The sequence below is a fragment of the Mastacembelus armatus genome, chromosome 22 (assembly GCF_900324485.2).
Source record: "Mastacembelus armatus chromosome 22, fMasArm1.2, whole genome shotgun sequence".
Taxonomy (NCBI): Eukaryota; Metazoa; Chordata; class Actinopteri; order Synbranchiformes; family Mastacembelidae; genus Mastacembelus; species Mastacembelus armatus.
In genome coordinates, this window is record NC_046654.1 from 6541489 (window position 1) to 6566476 (window position 24988).

Sequence of the window (24988 nt, forward strand, 5' to 3'; positions counted from 1 at the left end):
ATCCGGCTGAGCGTCAGGACCAAACCAGCCCCAGCAGATCATGGATGTAGGAAGTTACGGACCCGGCTTCGGTGAGAATAAATCTTTCGTTTTTCATGATTAAGCTATGAATGGCCGCTTTTTATGGCTGATTTTTGCTGTTTCTGAGAGGATTGTCATTAGTTGACTGTGGGTAAACGGAAACTAATACAACCAGGTAGTTTCATTTGGTGTCGTGTTGTTAGCTAACGTTAGCTCCTGAGGCGTTTTAGCGAGTGTTATTTTTAGGTGGCGTTAGTTCACAGCCTGTTGTCGGGCTCTGCGTGTCAACAACCCGGGCTATAAAACTGTCTAGACCAGTAAACATTAACACAGTTAGCACATGATCGGAGCTAATGTAACAGCTTTGGGGATCGTCATTGAAACAGTCCGGATGTCCCATCTGAGCGCCCATTGGCCAGAGGAGACACGCTGAGGTTTCCCATTGGACAGAAACCATCCAGCTTTTTGTTTACTAGTGAAACCCCCCCATAGATCCTCTAAACAGTCTTCTGTTTTATTGTATTCTCCACCTCTACCCTTTGTGTATGTACCCCGTTCCCTCCAAGATTCAGTCAAGTGCAAAGATCCACTGTGCATCGGTTAGTTTGTGGTAATTTGATTCAACGCAGTTTTATTTGGGAATGTGTGAGTGAAAATCACAGGGGTCCTTTACAAGTCAAAAAGTAAACATTAAGGACCCACCTTTGTTAGCATCATACTTTAGTGTGATACATTTCCTGATAAAATTGTGATAAGTTTGTTTTACAGACCCCATATTTTTTACTGAAAGTAACATGGAGAAATTAGGTCAAGTAAATTTTTATTTATTATAAATTTAAGTAAAAAAGTGCAAAAAGCATAAAAAACTAAACCAAATCAACCCACTGTCTTTAAAACAGCACTAATCTGTCGTTGTGTTGAATTCCCTTGTAACAAGTTACGTTTTGTTTTCCAGAAATGTCACTGGAAATGAATTTGCAAAAAATCAAATCCCTTGGCTAAAGGCCTTAGAGCAGTGTTGATGTTGTTCAGCAAATTAACAGTATCCTACTGTGTTTGGCAACTTTGTCTTGTTTGGCAGTATGGGTGAAAACTGTCTCACTATGGTAATAAGGATATTTTCTGATATTGATATATCACAAAATGACAAATGTGTGCAAGATCACATATAATAACACAAAATAGTGCTGTTTGAAACATTTACCAGTGTCCCATTGTTACATATAGCATGACTGGAAACTAAAACCAAGAACTTCAATAACTAATTGTGCTGATTGGTAATCACTCTCTAGAAAACACTCATTAGAGCAGACTTTTGATTCAATAACACAATATGATCTAGTTATAGTCCTGTTGTCAGCACACATTTTTATTTTTATTCACAAGATTCTTCCTCTCATTTGCCACTGCTTCCTACTTTCTCCCTCCACTGTTTTCCCTGGCATAGGCTTGAGAATGTGGCTCCTGTGGGTCCTGCTGCTGTCGCCTTTCGTTGCAGTGTCTGCAGGAGCAGACTCTAAAGCTGTCACCACCACCCTCACAACCAAATGGGCTGATACTCCTCTGTTGTTGGAGGCCAGGTATGACGCTGCACTGCTCGACTGCAGTAGCAGACATTTGGCCACGTTACATCAGACATTAAATTTCGGAAGCAGATAATAGATAAATCAATGTCCTGAGGGCTGGTAGGGTCATTACTGCGACAGTCCTCTAAGTGAGTTTAAACTTCTTTCTTGCTGATGTGACTTTGAACAAGATTCTGAATATTTAAAAGATTCAGGTGTTGTACTTTGCTGGCGTTAACGCTCTACTCTGAGTTTGGCAAGCACAAGGTTCATTATCCGCCCAAATCGAATTTTATGACTCACAAGCTACATACAGTATACACAAAGTATGTTGTATAAACATGGGCATCTTATGAAGTTGCCACTTACATCTTTCTCCTCAGTGAGTTCCTGGCAGAAGAAAGCCAGGAGAAGTTCTGGGACTTTGTTGAGGCCAATCAAAACATAGAAGGACAGCATGATGGTAAAGTAAAGCTGCTTCAGTCTCTCTAGACCAGTTTTCACTTTTAGTGTCTGTGCTGCAGCTGAATTTATGATGTGTATGGAAGTTTCTGAGCAGCAAATGCAGTGTCAGTGTTTTGGTCAAGCACTTATGCAAGCAATAGCATGATATAATAGAGCTGCCAACAATATTTTAGTTTGGTTAATTTGTGTGCCTGCTTGTATTGAAACAGAACCTGTGACAGGGTTTAAGAAGCAGTGTTTGGAAGTTGGAGAAATACAGAGAAAATACCCATAACAATATCAACATGGTGTTTACACATGACCGCTGTATGTTTGTCATTCAGACACAGATCAGGCCTACTATGACCTGATTGTAAAGAAAGCCAGTGCCTTGCTCAGCTCCGTCCAGGTGAACATGCTGAAGTTTGCCTTGTCCCTCAGAGCCTACTCTGCAACAGTACACTCCTTCCAACAGGTACCTGGAGGATGATGTAAAATTTGTTTTTGAAGGTTTAAATGCATCATAGTCTGGGGATCATAGTCTTGTGTTGACTTGATTTTTAGATAGCGTCCAATGAGCCTCCTCCATCTGGCTGCTCAGCTTTCTTCAGTGTTCATGGTGAGAAGACGTGTGATGCAGAAGGTTTAACAGCACTGCTGAAAACAGCACCTGAAAGGTAACTTAAAACGTAAACACAAGAATAGATCACAGTTAGAAATCTTTAAAGTAAGAACTGCCTTTTCTGACGGAACTCCCTGTCTTTTTCAGGCCAAAGCCGTACCTTTTCAAAGGCGATCACAGATATGCAGGATCCAACCCAGATGCTCCTGTTGTCATTCTCTATGCCGAGTTTGGAAAGGCAGATTTCCAGATACTTCACCAAGTCATTTCGTCCAAAGCACATGAAGGCCTGGTGACCTATGTTCTTCGACATTACCTACCTGTAGGTGTTTCTCAAACACAAAATCAGGTTGATTTGGATGTGGACTGTAGTATTTCATAAGCAGTTTAACAAGGAAGTTGACAGCAATGCTATAGACCATCCATATCACATGTATGCTCTGTGCACTGGATAGTTACAGCAGGTTCACATACTGTATTAGCTGTTGTCACAGCTTTCAACAACAAAATCTCCTCTTTTAGGTAATATAATATACATTCATGTGCATTGTGCTAAAACAGGGACATGTATTGAAAAAGCAGTGTTGCTTTGTTCTTGCATAAGAGATAGATGATGATAGATTGAGATTAGTTGGTTGACAGTACATTAATTATTATTATTATTTTGATAAATAATTGGTTTTATAATTAATGTCAACCAACTAATCCAAAATCCAAAAAAGAAATCAGTCAATCAAAGTTCACTGGTTCTACCTTTGCATGACATTATTTGCTGTTTTTCTTTATCTCCTGTGTATTTATTATTTTATTTTTTAAGGAGGTTTTTGACATTTGGTAAAACAAAATATGCCATTAATGTCATTCAGCCTGGGCTTTGTGTAACTGTGACTATATTCTGACATTTTACAGACCAAACAATTCATTAATTAATCAAGAAAGTACATTTCAGAGTAATTGCTAATGAAAGTAATTTTTGTTGCAGCCCTAAATGAGCATACCAGGGAATGGCTGGTGGGAAAACTACATTCCTTTTAGTAAACATGCAGCAAGATGATAAGTTAAAAGCGTATATGTTTTTTTTTTTTGTTATCCTTAACTTAAAAAACTCTGCAGTTTAATTGGGCTCCTCATTTACACCTGGGATGAAAGCTGCTTCTCTGATTTTTCGTGTAGAGTTGAAGTTTAAAATGCTTCTTCCCTCACATGCAAGGTGATAGTGTTTCCCCCGTAATTATGCAAAATTATTCCAACCATCTGTCTGTTAAGGATAGAAGGCCCAGGCAGTAGAGAGGTTGTAACACTAAACACTTTTTCTTTTTTTCCCCTCAAAGCCTGGGGACAATCAAGGGACAGTAAATGTCCACCGCGTTTAGGAAGCACCAGCTGGTTCTCTCTACTTAGAAACTGTGAGCCAGCGTTTACATGTGTTTGTAGTTTTTTCTGCTGTAAATAGCATTAATTTTATTTTTTACAGCAGAAATAAAAATGAATGTAGAAAGGTTAACAACGGAAGTCACATGGGCAAACATTTTTTTTTCTGCTGACTTAGTGTTATATAGATTTGAAACATTACATTTTAAATTATTAAAGTTGTAAAAAAAAAAGAGCATCAGAGCTTGATTGCTGTCTAAAAGACAGTTTCTTTTTAATGGAATTACACATGCATTTAAGCCCTTGCTGAATACATCCTTATGAGATATATTAAGATGCATTGTGGAATATGAGGCTGTCATTTTAGGGTTAAGGGCAATGTCTTTGTGTCATGTTTTATAATGCTCCCTCCTTTCCAACAAGAATCCAAGTGCAAAGAAAGTGTACCTCTCTGGGTATGGAGTGGAGCTGGCCATCAAAAGCCAGGAGTACAAGGCAAAGGACGACACGCAAGTCCAAGGTGAACACACACAAAAGCACACACCGTCAATACACACAGTCCCGTGATGGTGTAATCCCATGGGAGTCCTGATGCAAATAACAAGTGAATTGATTGTGGTTTCAGGGGCGGAGGTGAACACTACAGTGATCGGAGAGAATGATCCAGTGGATGAGGTCCAGGGATTTCTGTTTGGCAAACTCAAGTGAGTGGCTCTGTGTCAGCCTATGATAAAAATTCAGAGCTTGGAGTAGTTCCAGGAACTGCACCATTCTCACACTAGACAAGCAGTTTCCTTTGTTCTTTTCCTTTCACAGTTTATTTGTTGCAAACATAACTCTATATCTTTAAACTAGCAAAATCTATCTGTGAATCCAACCGCTCTCTAGTAATTAGTAATGTGGGCATTTTTCAGAGTCACTTGCTCTCTTATTGTTTGTTTGTTCTTTCCCCAGGACCCTCTATCCAGAACTGAAAGAGCAATTAAAAGAGCTGAGGAAACATTTAATAGAAAGCACTAATGAAATGGCACCTCTGAAAGTTTGGCAAATGCAAGGTGAGTCTCCTTCCAAAACATACGGTAGGATTTGTCGATTCAAACTGGCTGCAAAGGAAGTGTCTCCCTATGAGTGTTGGTATTACATCAGTTATAAATCATTGTACTTAATAGGCTGTTGACAGCAGAGTGACAAAAGGATGACAGAGCCAGCATCATGGCTGGCTAACAGAAATAAACTGTGAGGCCCTTGGTGCTTGGAGCAAAGCTAAATACTTCCTCAGCTTGCTGTTAACAGCAGGCATTATTTCTGTTACTTAAACTTTAAAGCAATTGATTTTTATGATCCTGTAAGTATACCATCAGGACTAAGGCTCAACTCTGTGTTCATTAAGATTATGGGCTAACCGTGGTAATATATGCACTGTATGTACATCATCACACAATTGCATGAATTTTTTAAGTTCCAGTTGCAGTCGTATCATCCATCCATACATCCATCCATCCATCATCTACCACTTATTCTGGAACATATTGGGACTAACCAACAAGTCAACACATAAAGTGCACATTAACACATTGCATAACATGCTGTAAATCACTGGATTTGATCCAGTCCAAATCACCAAATCTGGAATTAATCTGAGTTACCTGTCGGCCTTCATGTTTACAGCTTTTGGTTTGAGCATAAACACACACTGGATTCCTTATAATGGAAGCAGGATTAAAACATTTCCTTGTTAATTATCCCTTACATCACACTTCATGCACTGATAGCTTTGAAACTAATTTCAGTGTGAGAGTTTGTCTCACTGTTTCTGTTGATTCAGTATTTTTTATTTATGTATTTTTCCTCTTCATTGATCATAATTAAATAATAAATATGAAATATTGCTTCTGCTGCTTTAACAGTGAGATCACTGCATCAGTGACTAAAACTTACAGCAGAAAATTTATCCGTTGAGGTTTTGTAATCAGTGACTGTGGTCGATCAGTGTCCTCTTGATACATTTGAGTCATAATATCTTGAAGATATGAGAGCACTGTCTGCTGCAACATAAAAGCATTATTGATCAGGATTACATCATCTATTAAATCTCAGACATAACTGCATGTGCTTTTCAATTTGTTTCATTTTCTTGCCTCAAACATATAGTAGGTTGGTGTAATTTTTCTTTAGCAATCCTGGTTGAAATATGTTTTTTGAATCATACATGAAGAATCTTACTTTTTTCAGTAGGTGTGGTCAGAATTTAAACATGAGGCTGCTTTTGATTGTAGTAAATGAAGGATGTGAGGAGATGGGACTGGGTTGAGCTTGGCTCTGATGTGGGCATCTGTCTTTATCTTTTACCCTTCTGGGACTCATTAGCTCAGCCTGTTTACAAAGACAGGGAGACCTCCAGGGGCTAATAATCACAGAGGCTACAACACTATTACAGAGATGCTCACTACATTGAAGTAATCCTCACTAAACCCACCCTTTCCTTGTAAGCCAAAAAAACTGTGCATAGTTGCTTCAGAAAGGATTCAGACTCTATGCCCTGCTGTTGCACACCTTATTGTGTTGTAGGTTTCATTTTTGCCATTTTGCCCATCGGTCTACACTGAATAACCTGTGACATGACAAAGTGAAAACATGTTTTGAGAAATTCTGCAAATATATGAAAAATCAAAAAACTGAACTGAGTGAGTGCTGGGAAAAAAAATCTGCTGTCACCGAGGTGATGGTGACCTTTCTGCTTGACACTGACCTGAAGCAAACAGCCAAAACAACACTGGGGTGGCTTCAGGACAAGGCTGATTGGCTGAGCAAAAGTTCCAACATAAACCCCAAAGAACATCTGTGGAGGAACCTGAAGATGTCAGTTCAGACATCTGTGAGTTTGAGAGGATCTGCCAGAAAGAATGGGATAAACTACCCAAATCCACATGTGCTAAGCTTGTAGAAATTGACCCAAGACCAAAGCAAAGTACTGAATTGAGGTATTTTTATAAATATGTGAGGCTTTAGCTTTTGAATTTAAATGTGCAAAAAAAAAAATCCAAAAAGATTTGTCATCCAACCATACCAAGACAACAAAGTGTGCAAAAAGTGAAAGCCACTCTGCGTATATATTTTAGTCTTTTTTTCACATTTTGTCTTAAATGCTTTAAGATTTTAATTAATGATTTTAATTAATTTTTAGCCTGGCTAGAAACATGGCTCTAGGGATGGCAGTGTCTTTGGTCCAGAAGGAATTTTTCTCATCAGCTATTAACTTGATCACCAGTAAATTAACTGAATTTAAATGAGTTCTAAACTAAATTAAGATTGGGAACATTATAAATGTTATTTCAGCTCAACATCAGCATTGTCAGTGTAATGGTGTTAACATGCTGATGTTAGCATTTGGTGCAGACAGCAGCAGTGGCTAAATACAACCTCATATATGTGCTGGCTTGGCTATAAGTACTTGTTATACTTGTTAAATCAAAGATTGGAGGTTTATTATTGTAGTAACACTTGGCTGTCCAAGCTCTTCTTGTTCTTTATTTCTTTGGTAAGTTTTTCTTTAGAAACTTGAGCCTTTGAGTTTATGCAGACTGCAGGCTATGACAATGCTCCTGCTGGTTTTATTTTGTTGAAACTTTCTCATTTTTTTTTCTGTGCCTCTCTCTGTCCTTTGTGTCTCCTCTGTCCCTTCATCTCTTTTGTTTTTCTTGCCCTTTCTGCCTACCTCCCCATCCACCTGCGTTTTCTTTCATAGATCTGAGTTTCCAGACAGCAGCTCGTATTCTTGCAGCTCCTGCTGTTGATGCCCTCAACATAATGAAAGACCTCAGTCAGAACTTCCCCACCAAAGCCAGGTATAGAGGAAGCATACATAAAAACAGCCGCTGTTAGAGGTTCTGTTTACACAGACACGGGATAATCTGCGGTTTTACAGTCCAGTCTGCCATTTTCCTTTCCTTCCAGGTCCATCACTAAAACGGTGGTCAACTCCGAGACTCGTAAAGAGATAGAGGAAAATCAGAAGGTATGTTTGTTTGTCCATTCATCTTTTATTTCCTCTTTAGTCCCTTTCACTGTCCTCTAGTATTTCTTCTAACACAAAACAACCTGTGATTAAAGGATGAGCCTTACCATATTTTATGTTTTCCTTACTGTTTTTTCATCTCACCAAATTGTCCAGCTTCCCTACTGTGTCTGTTTCATGCAGCCCCAAGCCTATTTATTCCTACTGCAGACATGACAGTAATGTGCAGAGGTACTTTAGATGTTTTAGATTCTTATCGCACAAAACCATCAGGTGTCTGGTTTGAAGGAGAGTGCTGCAAATACTGATTAGTTCTGGGTGTCTTTTGTTCCCTTTACTGCAATTTGTATCCAGTCAATTTATACAAAAAAAAACTATTTATGTAATTTATATTAAAAACATCCCCAGTGTAGTTTTAGTGCCTAAAACTGTTACACGGTACTGTACATCTTTTAATAGCAGGTCTCAGATATATTGCTAGACTAAATAATGTCCTGAAATATCTGAAATGTTCTACCTTTTAGCTGAAGTTGCTAAAGAATAGTACATCTGTTTGGGACTATTTTGGATTCATCCACATTTGGTGGTGTAGTAACATCTGCAGGAGGAGTGTGTGTGTGACAATAACGCCAAAAGGCTATAATGCCCAAGTTTTTACCTTCCTGATGTACTTGTTGTAGAGAGGTCTGGGATAATTTAGGTTTAGCTGTTTACTAATCTAACCCAATAAAAGAGAACAATAAATAAAAACAGATAACATTATTGCATGCAGCCGCAAGTACAATCAGGCTTTTAGCCTTAGTCTTTAGGGAAATATCTCAAAATGAGAACAGCTCTTCCTGTTTTTGTTTTGTTCCCCTCACCTTTTAGAATGTGATAAATTGTAATCAACATCTGACTTGAAAAGCATTCAGTTTCTTACAATGTGTCTGGCTTTGCCCTGCTAATGGAATAGGTAATCACCCCTTTTTCTTGTCAAAGGTTTTTTTTTTGTTGTGTTGTGTTGTGTTGTGTTGTGTTTTTTCCACGTCCACTCCCTCCTGCCTGCCCCCACCCCAGCTCCTCCACGAGCTGTGTTCACATTATCTTGGTGTGCAGACAGGAGTTTGGGTGGGTGGTTGGGGTGAGCAGCAAACGTCGTAATTACTGAATCGGTGATTCATTCAGGAGGCGCAGTGAGTCCTGCAGCAAGAAATGATTATTGATTGAAGCAGTTTGGACACATGCACTTGCACACCGACATTTCTCTCTCACAAACACACACTCACACTATTTAAGTGGGAGGAACAATATTTGTGTTAATCATGTCTTGTTGTAATTGCAGTGTCTGGAGTATGATTAATCTGATGTCTTTGTCTTTCTGTAATGAGATTTGACTGTGCCAGAACAACTTTGAGGCATTCCTTTTGCCTGTGCAGAGATGCAAACAGCTTCTCACAGCCTTGTGCACACATATGCTCACACCTTTTCTCTAATAATTAGATTTGTTTTTTGTGGGGTTTGATAGCTCCAAACAGACTGACTTTTAACAAACCTGTCTGAGCTTGTTTGGAGCTGTCTCACATCTCGTTACGGATTTGTATTGACTGTTGCCTCTAGTTTAATGATATAATTAACTATGAGATGACCAGAAGTTACGTGCTGCTCAGCATGATGATCTGCTCAGTTGGAGGTCAATAGGGACTTTTGTGGTTTGATGTGAACAGTATATTTAGTCATGTTGACGTTTCTCTTTGTAGTTTTTCAAAGGGACTCTGGGGCTGCAACCAGGGGATTCAGCCTTGTTCATCAATGGGCTGCATATAGATCTGGACTCACAAGACATCTTCAGGTACACACACACATATTCACACCCATATATTAATATACAGTTAAATCTCATTTCTTCTGTCTCCGTCACAGAAATGCATTTGCTTTACAGTAACCTTTTGCATCCGATAAAATCATATTCTACCGCTGCCGTGATTAGTCACTTACTTGATTGATGCAAATTTATGGCAGCTATTTTGATACTTGATCAGCAATTTCCTAATTGTGACAATTTGCTGTCGAGCATTGTAATTAATTGACCTCCGAGAGAGTTTTATCATATCTGATTAATAAAATAGCAAATACTCATATTTGAAAACCTAAATCCCAAGGATATTTGGCATTTTTGATCAATTTAAATAGAAAAAAATTGTATTTGATTATTGTATTAGCCTCCTCCTAAACTTTGAGTCATTTATGTATTGTTCACTAATGCAACTGTTAAATTGCAGGGTTTTAAATCTGATTCGTAAGTATGTTTAGGTTTAGGGTGCAGTGTGTAAAATGGGAAGGATTTAGCAGCATCCAGTGGTGAGATTGCAGAATGCAGCTTTCTGAACACAACTTGCACTACTCTTGCCACTGTTTCCAGGCATAAGGGACAAAACATGATTCACTCTCTAAAAGCATTGTTGGGTTGTCCATTCTAGGCTACTGTTGAAACATGGCAGCACATGGCTTCCTCCATGAAAGGAGACCCACTCACTATGTAGATTTAAAAGGCTCATTCTCAAATTAATGAAATGCAGTGTTGGTATTCCCGGTGATTGCACACTGACAGCATATTTCTGATTACTGTATTCCCTTTCTCCCAACAATATTATACATTGTACATTTATATTTAAAACAAGCAGTAATCATTTTTATTTGTGTATTCAAAATTAAATTAATGAGCCCTCACTCTGCAGTACATCTGTCACTTCACTTAACCAGATGTTCACAGCCATGTTGTACCTTCATGATCTCAGTACACACATACACACCTGCCTTAGATGGCTACACTGTGACACACTCATCTGTTCCCTACAGTGTGTTTGAGGTTCTGCGCAGTGAGGCGAGGGTGATGGAGGGTCTGCGCTCTCTGCTGATCGAGACACCCTACATCCATGACATCCTGAAGCTCAACGTCCAGCCCTCTGAGTCTGACTATGCTGTCGACATCCGCAACCCTGCCATCAGTGTGAGAAATCACACCCTTATTAAGTGCTAAATCTGGGAACAAAAAAGTGCAAACACCTTTATAAAGGTGTGATTGCTCAGTTATGGCTGTGCTATATCAGTTTGTCCTTGAAATTTTGAAAAGTGCTGTAATTCTAATTCAGCTTTCGAGCCATGAAAAAGTCCAGAAAATGAGAAAATTGCACAAACTGTCCTTGAAATAAAACGAGTTGTTCTTGGGAAAGATTTTTATTGTGCAAGAAAACTACAATCAGGTTTCAAGCCAGTAATTTCTTCTTGAAACTTGCCTGCTCTTGGTCTCAGGCTGCTCTTTATACCTCTTCTCATCTTTACTTTCAATTTTCTTTCCTTTCTAGTGGATTAACAACCTGGAGACAGACCACAGGTACAGCTCATGGCCTTACAACGTGCAGGAGCTGCTCAGGCCAACCTTCCCTGGAGTGATCAGACAGATACGCAAGAATTTCCACAATCTGGTACATCCATAGCCCTTGTGAAATGAAATGCATCTAAGTCTGTGTGAAAGATATCAATGTTTATGTTTTGTGTGTTTGGGTTGCAGGTGATTATTCTAGATCCAACTCAGGAGAATGCTGCTGAGCTGCTGAGTGTTGCAGAGATGTTTTACACTAACAACATCCCACTCAGGTTGGTGTATTCAGAGATATGGTAGACTAAACTTCTTAAAAAAAGGTTATTCATACATTAGACAATAAATATATTTTCTGATAAATATTTCAGAGTATGTTGCTCAGTTACTGCAAAAAAATCAGAAACTGCAGCTGCAGTCTTCTGGGAGACGTAGTTAAACTTTATTTTGATTCTGGAGTTTTGTCAGACAAGCATGGAAGACCTTTGATAACTCCCTGCATGTCGTCTTGGGAGAGTCCATTTGTTTGAATACTGATGAAGCGGCAACACACACACTGCATCTTAAACATCCAATACATATATGAGAGTTTGTTTTGAAGTATATTTGGTGTGTGTTTTAGGATTGGGTTGGTGTTTGTGGTATCAAATGAAGATGACATAGACGGTATGCAGGATGCGGGTGTGGCGCTGGTCCGTGCCTACAACTACATCAGTGACGAGGTGGACAGTCAGAGCGCTTTCGAAGCTGTCATCTCAGTGAGTTGATGTTCAAACTATGAATATAGCACAGATGTTATGTTTTCATTGACATTGGCTACTCACGTTAATAACATTGTCATCTCTGTCCCATCCGATCTCCTCCTTTCTCTGCAGATGTTTAACCGTGTGCCTGTCGGTGGACGGTTGAGTGTTGGGGATGTAGTTAAAGTTCTGGAGAAAAGATTTCCCTACGTAGAGGTCAGCAGCATCCTGGGAGCTGACTCTAGTTACGACAGCAACAGGAAGGTGAGAATGGCCGAGTGTGACAGTGTGACAGTAGCTGCCACCTTTTGTCATTTTCATCACGTCTTTTTATAGTCTTTATATACAAACCTGTTATTTAGTGTTATTTGTGCTTTCCATGCATAAAGGATGGCAAAGTGTAATATGGCTAACAAATTAATAATTAGGGAGCTCTTTTGACAGATAACAAATTAAAAATAATAAATATTAAAACATGAAATAGAACATGGAAACAAAAAGTCAACAACACTTTAGATTTACATATCGTCAGTGTGGAACAGTGTAGACCACCTGGGAAGGTATCCAAGTTTGCGTATCAGTATAAAATGCAGTTGTGTACTGAACCTATGAACTGTCACTGGAGTGTATTTGAAGATTTATATGGGGAAAATATATCAGGAAAAGTAATTTGGTCCTGGCACAGGAAGTTATTTCCAGACAAGTGGATTTGTTTGCAGCTACCTAAGTGTTTTTTGGCAAAAACATGCTTGATGTAAAAATATGGATTAACTTTTCCAGGCTTATCTTCTAAGACAGTTATATTTTTGAGACTCTTCTACTAATACTCCTTTGTCACCATCCAGGAAGGGCGGGCATACTATGAGCAGACAGGTGTGGGCCCATTGCCTGTGGTCACGTACAATGGCATACCTTACCAGCGTGAACAGCTGGACCCGGACGAACTGGAGACAGTCACCATGCAAAAGATCCTGGAGACGACCTCCTTCTATCAGAGAGCTGTTTACTTGGTCAGTTAAAGCACACACACACACATACACTGATAAACAGTCACAGTTGACTTAACTATGAGTTTCTCATCAGTGTCTTCAAAACTATTATTTTCATTAGAGATCAATATTTGATGTCTTACATTTTGTTTTGTTTTTATATTGATGTAGATAAAAATCAGTTTTCAATGCAGATAAGTTAACAAAAATAACTAATGACTGCAGACATGAGCAGACAAAAGTACATAGTGTGCACCTCTCAGAACAGTGTTCAGTGTGCTGGTCCTTACACATATTCCAGATGTGCTCATATTAAGACGGCCAACATTTGTTTTCTCACTGACTTTGCACAAATAGTTATAATACACTGGGGCTATTCATTTGTGTTATGAAATGAGTAGATGAGCTGTAGATTGTTAGTTTCTCTTAAGTTGAGCTATTGAAAAGAGATGGTGCACCGTCTGAGATTGTAGTCATAAAATAAATTCTGTTTTAGGCAGGACCTTGGGAGCAATGTTTCTCTTGTTCTCTCCTTTTTTTTAATGTTGCCCCAGCACTCAGATGAGCGAAATCTGTTTCCAAGGCATTTCAGCACAGTTAGTGTTTGATTGCTATACCAATCTTAGTGGTGAGCAGAGTGTTAGTTATCGCTCTTGTTTTCTCCTCTTTAATGTTTAATTCGATCTTGTTGGATGAAAACCTTTCATTCAATACACAAGCACCAGTAACTGCAGTAAAAAAGCTATTAACACTCGAACGCTTTCTTAACTGTGACTGTGGGGGTGAAAAGCAGGCAGACAAGGATCTGCTGCATCACTGTCAGATTTGCAGTAACAGTGAAGAAAGCCCCCACTGATTTACTCGCTTTATCATCCTGAATCTGTGCTCATGTGGCTTGAAGGGCGAGCTGGCAACAGATCACGATGTGGTGGACTTCATCATGAACCAGCCCAATGTTGTCCCTCGCATCAACCCTAGAGTGCTGTCTACCAGCAGAACATACCTGGACCTCTCTTCTACCAGTGAGTAGCTGACATATAGAATCTGGATATAAGCAGTAATTTTACTGTAATATTTATTTTTATGTAAATATTCATCATCACCAACTTGTTTTTTTTTTGTTCTAGAATAGTTGTGCAGTGCAGGATGAAGGTTGACTGATGTACCAGTGTTATTTTTACCTAATGATCTGATATTGAAGCCTGACAGTGACACCTTGAAGACTTGACAGTTGAACAGAAACAGCAGTTTTTTTTACATGCATAAACACGGGAAAATAGAGCCATTACAGCTGATTGAATTACAGCCGTATCTGTTCCTTACGTATATGACATGAACGGCTGACACATTTTGAGTAGACATGTTGTTATTCTCTAAAGCTTTTCAGATTTCTGTCACTTCTCCCTCATCAGTTTTTATTAATACACTTTCCAATAATTTTATGCCAATCTTGGCCCCCTCCCATAATATATGGAACCTAGTTTTTAAAGAAAAAGTTCCTAATATGTCTCAGAGCAGTTTTAAAAGATTATTTTCCAACTTCCTGTTGTATTTCCACTTTTTCCAAAAATATCATATTTGACATTTGCTGCATGATCTCCATTTGACTCCTGTTCTCTTTTTCCAGATAATTACTTTGTAGATGATTACGCTCGCTTCTCGACTCTGGACACCACAGAGAAGAGCACCGCCGTGGCCAACAGCATGAACTACATGACTAAGAAAGGTAAAACTGTGCACGACAGCCTCAAATGAGCTCATAAAAACCGTGAATGGAAGCAAATTTTCCTAATGAAGATAGTTTAATCATCTTCAAGCCTGAACTCCCTCTTCATGTATTCTCCTTCTGTCTTTTCCTCCTCCTCTCCCTCCTCTTATTAATGTGTTTTAAAATGTTTTCTGCATCAGGGATGACCACCACCAACAGGCATGGTAATCACCTTTTCCCACCACATTATTCCCTCTCCTCCTCACTTGCTCTTTTTTCTGTTTTCTGTGAACAACACTGCTCGAAGAGTATCAGAGTTTGTGTTTGTATTCACCACCATTCCCTCCATCTGTGTTGCATTTCTCAGAGGACACAAGTGACTAATTTACGCATGTGATGATTGTCCATTACAGGCTCTGAAGTATAATCACTAAAAATGTGTTTACGTAACCGCTGAACTAACTTTGTTTAGTCCATCTTTCTGAAGGAGAGCATGACGGTTCATTAGGTGCATCTGCATGGGGAATGAGATGCTGTTTAATCTGATGTTTGGAATTGACAAAAGGGTTCTGAGAAAGAAGCAACATTTGGAGTAGAGAAAAGCAAGAATACATTTTAATACTCGTTTGTTTCTTCCGGCCCAATATGCTACCCATGTAGATTTGTGTCTGATTTGCCACACTTATGTCCACAAACATCACAACTCATCACCTTTGCCTCATAAGTTAACCTGTGTAGCATCACATCAGTAACTTATCCTAATGCTCCATCTCTCTTCTTCTGCGGTGGTCAGATGATGGCTACATCCGCCCTGTGACCTTCTGGGTGGTCGGAGACTTTGACAAACCCTCAGGACGCCAGCTCCTTTACGATGCCATCAAACACATGGTACACAATGCGTTACTATACAGTCTCTGGCCTGGACCATGAGGCGGTGAATTTTGTTGGAATTATATTGTGATTGAATGAATGAATTGAATTTTATTGAAATTTTACACAATTTTTTACGTCAAATCTAAACAATATAAGAGATTCCTTTCTACAAGGAAACTGCAACAGGCCAGTCACATGATTTTTCAAATATTCCTTCTAAAAAAAATAAAGAAATAAAATAAATACATAAACAGATCATTGTAATCATCATTATAATCATGCCATTGTCATCATCCCCCACTTAAACGAGGTTCAACTCCCGAGCTCCCATGAATTCCCTAAATAGGATGCCAGTTGAAAATGATTAGTTGTGAATAATTTATATCCATGATTGCAGTCACATCCTTTATATCTTTAATCAAAAGGTGATGAGGGTTTTTGCTTTGACTTTCTTCTTCCAAACATGTCAGGGCATTTCTGTGTTTTGAAACACAAACAAATATGTTTTAGAAGTTTCATAATTGACAGTAAAATATGACATTAATCATCAATTTTATTATATTATGTGCAGTTTGGGTTATTTTTACTTTCTATGTCATATATATAAAATACTCTTAGTATTGTGACATTGACTATAACCATGTCTTAGCCCTGCCATGTCTCAAACCATAATCCAGATCACTGTTAATGATGTGCAATAGTTACCATGACCATTAGATCTGACAAAGGAGTAGGAGGCTCATGTGTTTCAAAGATCAGACACAAGATCAGACACAAGTTCATTCATTGTACTTTTTACTACCAGTGAATGTTGTAATACTGTTGTGCTAGTTTACCTTTAATCCAGTGGCAAATCCCCCCTCCCTAACTCTGACCTGCTCTGCAACAGAAAACCAGCAACAACGTGCGGCTGGGGATGATCAACAACCCGTCAGCTGGTGTGTCTGCTGAGACGAGCCGCGTGGCCAGAGCCATCTGGGCTGCCATGCAGACACAGACTGCCAACAATGCAAAGAACTTCATCACCAAGATGGCTAAAGAAGAAGCAGCTGCTGCTCTGGAGAAGGGAGTCGACATCAGAGAGTTTGCTGTTGGGGTGAGAGGACAACTTCACTTATCTACACTGGGTCTTGAAAATATTTAAGTGTCTGAACTACTGTGCTTTAAAATGATCCTGTTTTCTCTTGTTTTTGTGGAAAGCTGTTTGGCCTCGTGACTGAACATTTTGCCCTCCTTATTTTTACTCTTAATTTTACTTTTTAATCAACCGCCTACATGTTATCTGTTTTTGCCTTCAGGGTATGGATGTGCCATTGTTCAAGGCTGCATATGAAGGTCCCAAATTTGGCTTCCTGCTCTCCCACGCTGCCTACTGCCGAGACGTGCTCAAACTGAAGAGAGGACAGAGAGCAGTTATCAGCAATGGAAGAGTGAGTCACAGTCTTGTCTCTTACTGTTAAAAGAACTAAAAATACAGGTGCATGATGAACAACGTAACCGCTATGTATCTATACATATATACACCTTTTGCTGCTTTCCAGATCATAGGTCCACTGGAGGAGGAGGAGGTGTTTAACCAGGATGACTTCCTGCTTTTGGAGAGCATCATCCTGAAGACATCAGGGGAGCGAATCAAAAGCAAAATCCAACAGTTTGGAATTGAAGAGGACAGGTATTTTATTTCACTATCACGAAGTTGAATCCTCCGACTCCTTCAGCAACCTCGTTTAGTCATGTTTTCAAAGATACATTGAGTTTTGAGCGTTAACGTGGGGGTTTTCTCAGGGCCAGTGACCTTGTGATGAAGGTGGATGCTCTGCTCTCCTCCCAGCCCAAAGGAGAAGCCCGGGTAGAATATGGCTTTGCTGATGACCGCTACAGGTAAAGTTATAATAGTTTCAGCAGGTCTTATTTATTCTCTGGGGTTGTCAGCAGAGTCAATGTTAAAAAGTCAGTTTACATGCAGGGAAAAAAGGCTTGATAACTGGTTTTCTGATTTTCTGCAGTGCCGTGAAGATCCGTCCTAAAGAGGGAGATGTGTACTTTGATGTTGTTGCCGTGGTGGACCCAGTAACCAGGGACGCACAAAAACTAGCTCCACTCCTATTGGTAGGTTGAATGTGGTACATATTTAAACTGGATCATTGACCTTTTTCCTGTTTGTCTTTCTGATGAGTTGACTGATTTGACTTCTCTTTGACCACATCCCATTGTCCTCTCTAACATGCAGGTTCTGAAGCAGCTGATAAACATCAACTTACGTGTCTTCATGAACTGTCAGTCCAAGCTGTCAGACCTGCCTCTAAAGAGGTGAGACCTCTGAGCCTGAGCTGTTTCTGGACAGACTCAATGGTCAAACTATCCTAGTCATGCAAATGGGCTAACTAATGTGTCCAACTCCTTGTTCTCTGCCTTCTCTCTTGTCGTTTCCCCGTATATCTATCTTTTTACTTTAAATGAGACACTGGATTCATAAATATTCTAATACTGTGTAGCTCTCTTGTTAAAGTTCTTTGAGCTTTGCCAGTTTGAGGACCTGCAGCTGCAATAAAAGTTTGACTAATGTGTAACAAGTGCTTCCCCTGTGTCATCTTCTAGTTTTTACCGTTACGTGTTGGAGCCAGAGGTGGTGTTTCAGGCCGATGGTAGTTTCGCCCCGGGCCCCATGGCTAAGTTCTTGGACATGCCTCAGTCTCCTCTCTTCACTCTGAACCTCAACACCCCAGAGAGCTGGATGGTGGAGTCTGTGCACACCCGATATGACCTGGACAACATCTACCTGCAGGAGGTACAGAAATCTGTCTGGGTTCAGTCAAGATCAGTAATTATAAAATATTTAAAAAGTGAATCTCAGAGTTTTATGGATTTTTGTTATAAACTCTGCTATTGTACCACTTAGGCCCACTGAATAACTTCCCTGAATTCATTTTTCATTTACTTTTTTTAATTATTTATTTTTTTGGAAAGCATTGCTACTGTGTTCCCAGGACCTTGATAGGCTACACAAATACAGGTGACTGATGTTGACTCCTCTGGTGTTTGCAGGTGGAGAATATTGTTGCAGCAGAGTATGAGTTAGAGCATCTTTTGCTGGAAGGCCACTGTTTTGATGTCAGCTCAGGTCAGCCGCCACGTGGCCTCCAGTTCACCCTGGGAACTGCCTCTGAGCCGGTTATTGTGGACACTATTGTCATGGCAAACCTGGTAAGCTTTTAGAGTCCAGCGCTCATCCTGTCTTATTGTTTACCTCTTTAAACCAAACAGTTTCCATCATCTAAGTGCTTCCACCACAATTTCCCACATGATAAACAGTAGATTTTTTGACTTTCTGTTTGAATGTTTCTTTTATTTCAAAGTCCCAAATGCTGTAAACCTCCTCCTGTGCTCTATAGGGTTATTTCCAGCTGAAGGCCAATCCAGGCGCCTGGATCCTGAAGCTGAGGAAAGGACGCTCTGATGAAATATACAAGATTTACAGGTGAGAAGGTGGAGAACTGGTCTAACCTCAGATTTCAAGCATCCTTTTACCTTTTTTTAAAAAAAATCAACACATGCTTTGACTCCTAGATGTACAAAGTAGTTGTAAATTTTCTGTTCTGACCTTTTTCTTACCATTTCAGCCATGACGGCACGGACTCTCCAGCAGACTCGGATGATATTATTGTGGTGCTGAACAACTTCAAGGGCAGGATCATTAAAGTCAAGGTCAGTTCAGTTGTGATGAAGTGATGAGTGTCTGGCGCCATAGCATGGAGTCAGTGATAGGAATACGCCCTTCAACACAGTCAGACTGGTTCAGTTTTGTCCTTAAATACATTTTCAGTCACCTCAATGTCTGTTTACTCATGAATTCTAATAAGTAGAAAAGACTCCAGTCTGTGTTGAGTCCTTTAATCATGCATATAGTATTTACATAAATTACATGGGTTAAATTTCACATTTACATATGGATGTGACCACATGAAGACATGCTTCTGAACTACAAACAAAACTGCATGAAACCCACCTCTTTGTATTTTACCGTGTTCCACAGAATACATTTGTCGTAATGTTTAATGGACTGAATATGATTCATTTAAAAATGAAATGAGTGTGGAAATACATTTATAAAAAAGTGAAATAATGAATACAGGGGCGAATAAATGCAGTAATGAAAATGTAAATGTCCTATTTCCATGGATTCAGGATCCATTTGGTTGAGTGGAATTTTTTTTCCTGAAGTATGATTTTCCTTAGAGGGTATGGCTCATATTTACTTTCATTTGTCAGCAAATAGTCATAAGCCTCAGTGTGTAAAATGTTTATCTAAGAAATATATGTAGATTGCTCTACATCTCTTCATGCAGTATGCATGCACCCTGTAACAAACCTACCACAAGCTGCTGCACAGAACCGACATCACATTTCTAAATAGCGTCCTAAACTGTTGCTGCTGTTCCTAATAGGTGGTTCTTTCTTTCACATTAGATGCTGAGAGATAATCGTGATTATCAGTTAAATAGTAGAAAGAAATATTTAAAGTCTGAGTCAGCTGCATGGACAACATTCCCAAAACATATTTAGCTGGTTAAAAGAAAAAATCTGCTTCTCAGGTCCAGAAGAAACCAGACAAGTTGAATGAGGAGCTGCTGAGCGATGGGACTGAGGAAAACGACACTGGCTTCTGGAAATCTCTGACCAGGTACAGCTTTAGTTCAAACCTGCTGTGCTGTGCATGACATGCATACATGAACGTGGATTTTCTACAACAGAAATTTATTAGGAATACTTACAGGGATCTATCGATCTATCTGCCTAGGGATCCCTCTCACCTGTAGATGAGCAGTGCTATCAGTACCCTTCAAAATAAAAGTCTCCTATAAATCCTCACAGAATTTGGTTGAATTTATAAATCCCAGTTCATATTTTAGGGCAATATCATATGCACAGCTACACCTGCCTTTGCTTTTCAAATGATTTTGTTCAACCAGTACATGTACAAAGGTACAAAGTTTCACATTATCACTCATCTACCAGCTTAATCTTGCAAGTGTGTGGATGAAAGCATAACAGATATTTCTGCATCAAACTTAGGACCCTGCCCATTTTGTTCTAATTTTCAGCTGAGGTTATAGACTTCCATATATTTTGTAATTTTCTGTTTACAGAGGGTTCACAGGTGGAGGGAAGACGGAGGAACCAAAGCAAGAGAAAGATGATGTGATCAACATCTTTTCTGTGGCCTCTGGGCATCTGTATGAGAGGTTCCTCAGGTGAGTGTCAGAGATGTGACCAGACAAAGAAAAGGGGATCATTTTATCAACCAAAATTCTTGAAAACTAACATCCCTACTTCTTATGTGCACAAAGACTTTGTCGATTTTACTACCTTTGTTCTCCCAGCTCTGTTGTCACCAGTCTTCTAATGTTATTCATCTTCCCCCTCAGGATCATGATGCTGTCAGTTCTGAAGAATACCAAAACTCCTGTCAAGTTCTGGTTCCTCAAGAACTACCTGTCCCCGACTTTCAAGGTAGGATTTTTTTTCCACCCACAGGCTGTTACTTTAAAAATCAGCTGGAATCTCATCATTGAGATGGAGATTTTCTCTGATGAACTTCAAACAGGAGATCTGAAAATCGCTAGTTCTGTAGTATAAAGGTACATGTACAATAGATAAACAGGATATTTTAAAAACCTCAATCAGCAGATGGAGCTCACCATGTTTATACTGAACATTGTGATTTATTGATGACGTAATAGAAATGCTGCCATCACTCAGCCCTTAATTCATAAAACCAAATTAATTCATCCCTAATACGCAAAATGACAGCTCTATTTTTCTGCAGGAGTTCATTCCCTACATGGCGAAGGAATATGGTTTCCAGTACGAGCTGGTCCAGTATAAGTGGCCCCGCTGGTTACACCAACAGACTGAGAAGCAGAGGATCATCTGGGGCTACAAGATCCTGTTCCTGGACGTGCTGTTTCCACTCGCTGTCGACAAGATCCTGTTTGTGGATGCTGACCAGGTTAATTCATACCTAGCTGTACAAACCCTGGCATTCATCCTGCCACTGTCCAGATATTCTTTTGTTTTACTCTTCATCTCTTAGGCTGATAACAAGTAATTGCTGGGCTAAACAAGCAATTTGAACTTTTCTAGATTTCAGGCTCTGGAAAAATGTAATTTTTGGTCATTTTGTAAACACAGTCAATAAAAATACTGATTAGTAGCTGCCCTAACGTGAACCTAATGTTCTGTTTGTGCCTCATCCGCCTTCAGATTGTGCGTACAGACCTGAAAGAGCTGCGTGACTTTGATCTGGAAGGAGCTCCATACGGTTACACTCCGTTCTGCGAGAGCCGGCGGGAGATGGATGGCTACCGCTTCTGGAAGTCTGGCTACTGGGCGAGCCACCTCGCTGGACGCAAATACCACATCAGGTACATGCTGATAGTTCAGCTGCAGTGTAGAGCTCAAGTCAGCCCCGTGTCAAACGTCTTATCGCCCTCAAACACACACACATGCACAGGCACTTCTTAGTCTTTTCCAGCCTGTTTTCTATGCTTTCATGCATATTGTGACTGTCATTTATCCTCTGCAGCGCCCTGTATGTTGTCGACTTGAAGAAGTTCCGAAAAATAGCTGCAGGAGACCGGCTCAGAGGACAGTACCAGGGACTCAGCCAAGACCCAAACAGCCTTTCCAACCTGGACCAGGTCTGTAACTGTCCAGTTACGAATGTGTACACCCAAAGTCAAAGATGCTTTTTATCAGCTTGCTTTGTTATGTTTGCATGGTGTATAGAGTTATGTATTCATACAATAACAGCAGAGTTCACATGATCACCAGGCATTTTCAAAGCATTTGTTTTTATATTAGTTTAACAGTAAGACAAAGACTAAAACTATCAGACTAAATATTTTGTTGCTTTTAGTTTTTGTCTGGTATTGTAATTGTGTAGTGGCAGAAGAAACTGCTGGAAAATTGTGTTCAAGGAAACTGTAATTAGGTTTGACAGGTGGTTGTTAAGCAGTAGCCTTTTTCAGAAGTCTTAGAAATTAATCTGATTCTCTTTATAATCTTTGTATTTACTTCTTTTCTCTCCAGGTTCTTGTGTTTTCACACCAAGTGTTTTCACTGCTGTTCAGCAGCTGAATTTCATATCTCACTCTCTAACATCCTTGAACACTTAACCTGGCGATACTGCATTATCACACAACTGCCAAAAAACATAAAGATTATGTTGATGCAGATGCTCCTTCCCATGATCATGTGAAGCTCTTGGTTTATCATGACTAACAACTTTTGGTTATTGATTAATAGACAATGTGCCATTCTGTGATCAGAATGAATGAGGCACATGAAAAGCTGATAAAATTGCATTGGGGGTGTGAAATCCTGCGTCGTTCATTGGTTTGCCCGTTTTATTTTTTTTTTTCCAGGATCTGCCCAACAACATGATCCACCAGGTGCCCATCAAGTCTCTGCCTCAGGAGTGGCTGTGGTGTGAGACCTGGTGTGACGACAGCTCCAAGAAAAGCGCCAAGACAATAGACCTGGTAACAACAGTCTGTGTATATCAGGACCAATAAGATCAGGATGAAATAAAATGTGGATGTTGATAGACCTATACAGTTCAGCAAAAAGGCATGCTGGGGTGCCATGTCTCCTAACAGCCACAAGAGGGCAGAGAAGCTTAGAGGATGTAATTGTAGGGCACTGAGTTTTTGAATGAATTAAGTGATTTACATTTAAAGAAGAAAAATATGCAGGAGATCAGGCAGTTTAACACTACGTGAACACTGAGTTGGGTATGCTGTTCTCTACTGTCCAGGTTTGCCAACACACATAACAGTTTGAGAAATGATGGAGTAAAAGTGTGAAGAGTGCTAGAATTATTTATTTATTTATTTATTTTACAACTGCTTATTCATTTTCTCATTTTTCCTGCTTTCAGTGTAACAACCCCATGACCAAGGAGCCCAAGCTTCAGGCTGCAGTGAGGATCGTGGCCGAGTGGACCGATTACGACCAAGAGATTAAACGTCTGCAGACACGAGTCCAGGAAGGAACAAAGCCACAAGGCGCAGGTACCCACGACCCCCAGCAGACACACGCAGGTACAGCCTATGCATCAATCACACTGACTAATGTTTCTCCCCTGTTTTGTCTCTCTGTCAGATGTTCACACAGAGCTGTGAACAGTGTGATGAGGCAGTGAACTGGACTCTGTTTAAAGAGTCTGCTTCATGACGAGGCTCCTCTCATGCCTCGAGGACTGCTCACAGACTGACCACAACCCAGTGCGTTGTCCTGTTTTTGTTTTTAATATATGCTGGAGCACTCTAGTGACCAGGTTGAAGAGGTTTTTCTGTCCACCTCTGTGCAAAAAGTGAGGATGTATTTTGTGAAGCGAAACATAAATTCTCTATTTTTCAGTATAGTTTTTGTTTCCCCTGTGAGGTGTTGGTCTGTGAATGTTGCACTGATTCTGGTTCTGGTTGTGGTTATAGCACAAAGGGAGATGGACTCAAACTCTCCCTGCTGGTTAACTTGAGTTTTTTTTTTTTTTTTATCTCTGACAAACCAAACATCTGGTGGTGGGAAGGATTTCTGCTCACTCACTGGTTAAACCTTATTTTAAAGCTGTTTGCTGATTTCCTCACCGCAGGACTGGCCAGAATGTTTTTTCAATCGATATGGCAAAAAAAAAACAAAAAAAAAAACTAATCAACACATTTTGCAAGAGAATTTTGTAAAACAATATTGTGTTTCTTCCAGTCCTGTTTGAGATATTTGGAAAATGGAAAACAAATCTGGAACATTACAATACAGCTGAGTTTTTTAAGAGTTGTTTAACGTCCAATCCAAACTTGTACAGCACTTGTAGGGGAACGTGTAAGGAATTTTGAAGTCAGTGTTGACACCTAATTGTTGGTATTTGACATGGAAATGGAAAAAAAAGAAGGCTGGATTGACTCCCCAGTTTCTTAGGAAATATAAGTGTCACTGTGACTCAGGGAAAGATGTTGAAACTTGTGCAGATTGCAGCGTAAAGTGTGACTCAGAAGAGACTGGACTTTATCTTATCGAGTCTGTGCTACTGTAAAAGAAGCCATGACGATACAGTTTGGCTAAAAATACTTTTCTCTTTTTTAATAACAGCCATGGTTTTGTCATTATCCTTTCAGCTGTAAGATTTTTTTTGTTAAATAAAAATCTCAGTGTATGTCAGATTGTCTAGATAGTATTTTGTTTATGTGTGTGTGTGTGTGTGTGTGTGTGTGTGTGTGT

At 39.6% G+C, this 24988-nt stretch overlaps 1 protein-coding gene across 1 annotated transcript; it reads left to right on the forward strand.

The window, feature by feature from the left end:
* uggt1 (UDP-glucose glycoprotein glucosyltransferase 1) lies at positions 1-24658 on the forward strand. The gene is made up of 40 exons (XM_026315760.1): positions 1-71; positions 1469-1601; positions 1970-2049; positions 2375-2505; positions 2595-2707; positions 2800-2974; positions 4447-4543; positions 4649-4727; positions 4978-5078; positions 7769-7868; positions 7978-8038; positions 9778-9869; positions 10877-11027; positions 11383-11502; positions 11589-11674; positions 12019-12154; positions 12272-12403; positions 12985-13149; positions 14030-14150; positions 14756-14854; positions 15630-15724; positions 16599-16805; positions 17008-17139; positions 17251-17381; positions 17495-17590; positions 17716-17818; positions 17940-18019; positions 18308-18497; positions 18755-18913; positions 19102-19187; positions 19330-19414; positions 20302-20390; positions 20857-20961; positions 21136-21220; positions 21537-21719; positions 21974-22134; positions 22296-22410; positions 23137-23253; positions 23652-23784; positions 23876-24658. Exons 1-40 carry the CDS (start codon positions 41-43, stop codon positions 23893-23895), a joined length of 4575 nt encoding a protein of 1524 aa, XP_026171545.1. The 5' UTR covers positions 1-40; the 3' UTR covers positions 23896-24658.
* Positions 24659-24988: the final 330 nt, after the last annotated feature.

Excerpts from the sequence above, each read along its gene's own strand:
- uggt1 (XM_026315760.1), top strand. The coding sequence starts at position 41 with ATGGATGTAGGAAGTTACGGACCCGGCTTCG. Across the intron at positions 12,404-12,984 it reads GTTACGACAGCAACAGGAAG|GAAGGGCGGGCATACTATGA; the intron begins GTGAGAATGGCC and ends GTCACCATCCAG. Across the intron at positions 23,785-23,875 it reads AACAAAGCCACAAGGCGCAG|ATGTTCACACAGAGCTGTGA; the intron begins GTACCCACGACC and ends TCTCTCTGTCAG.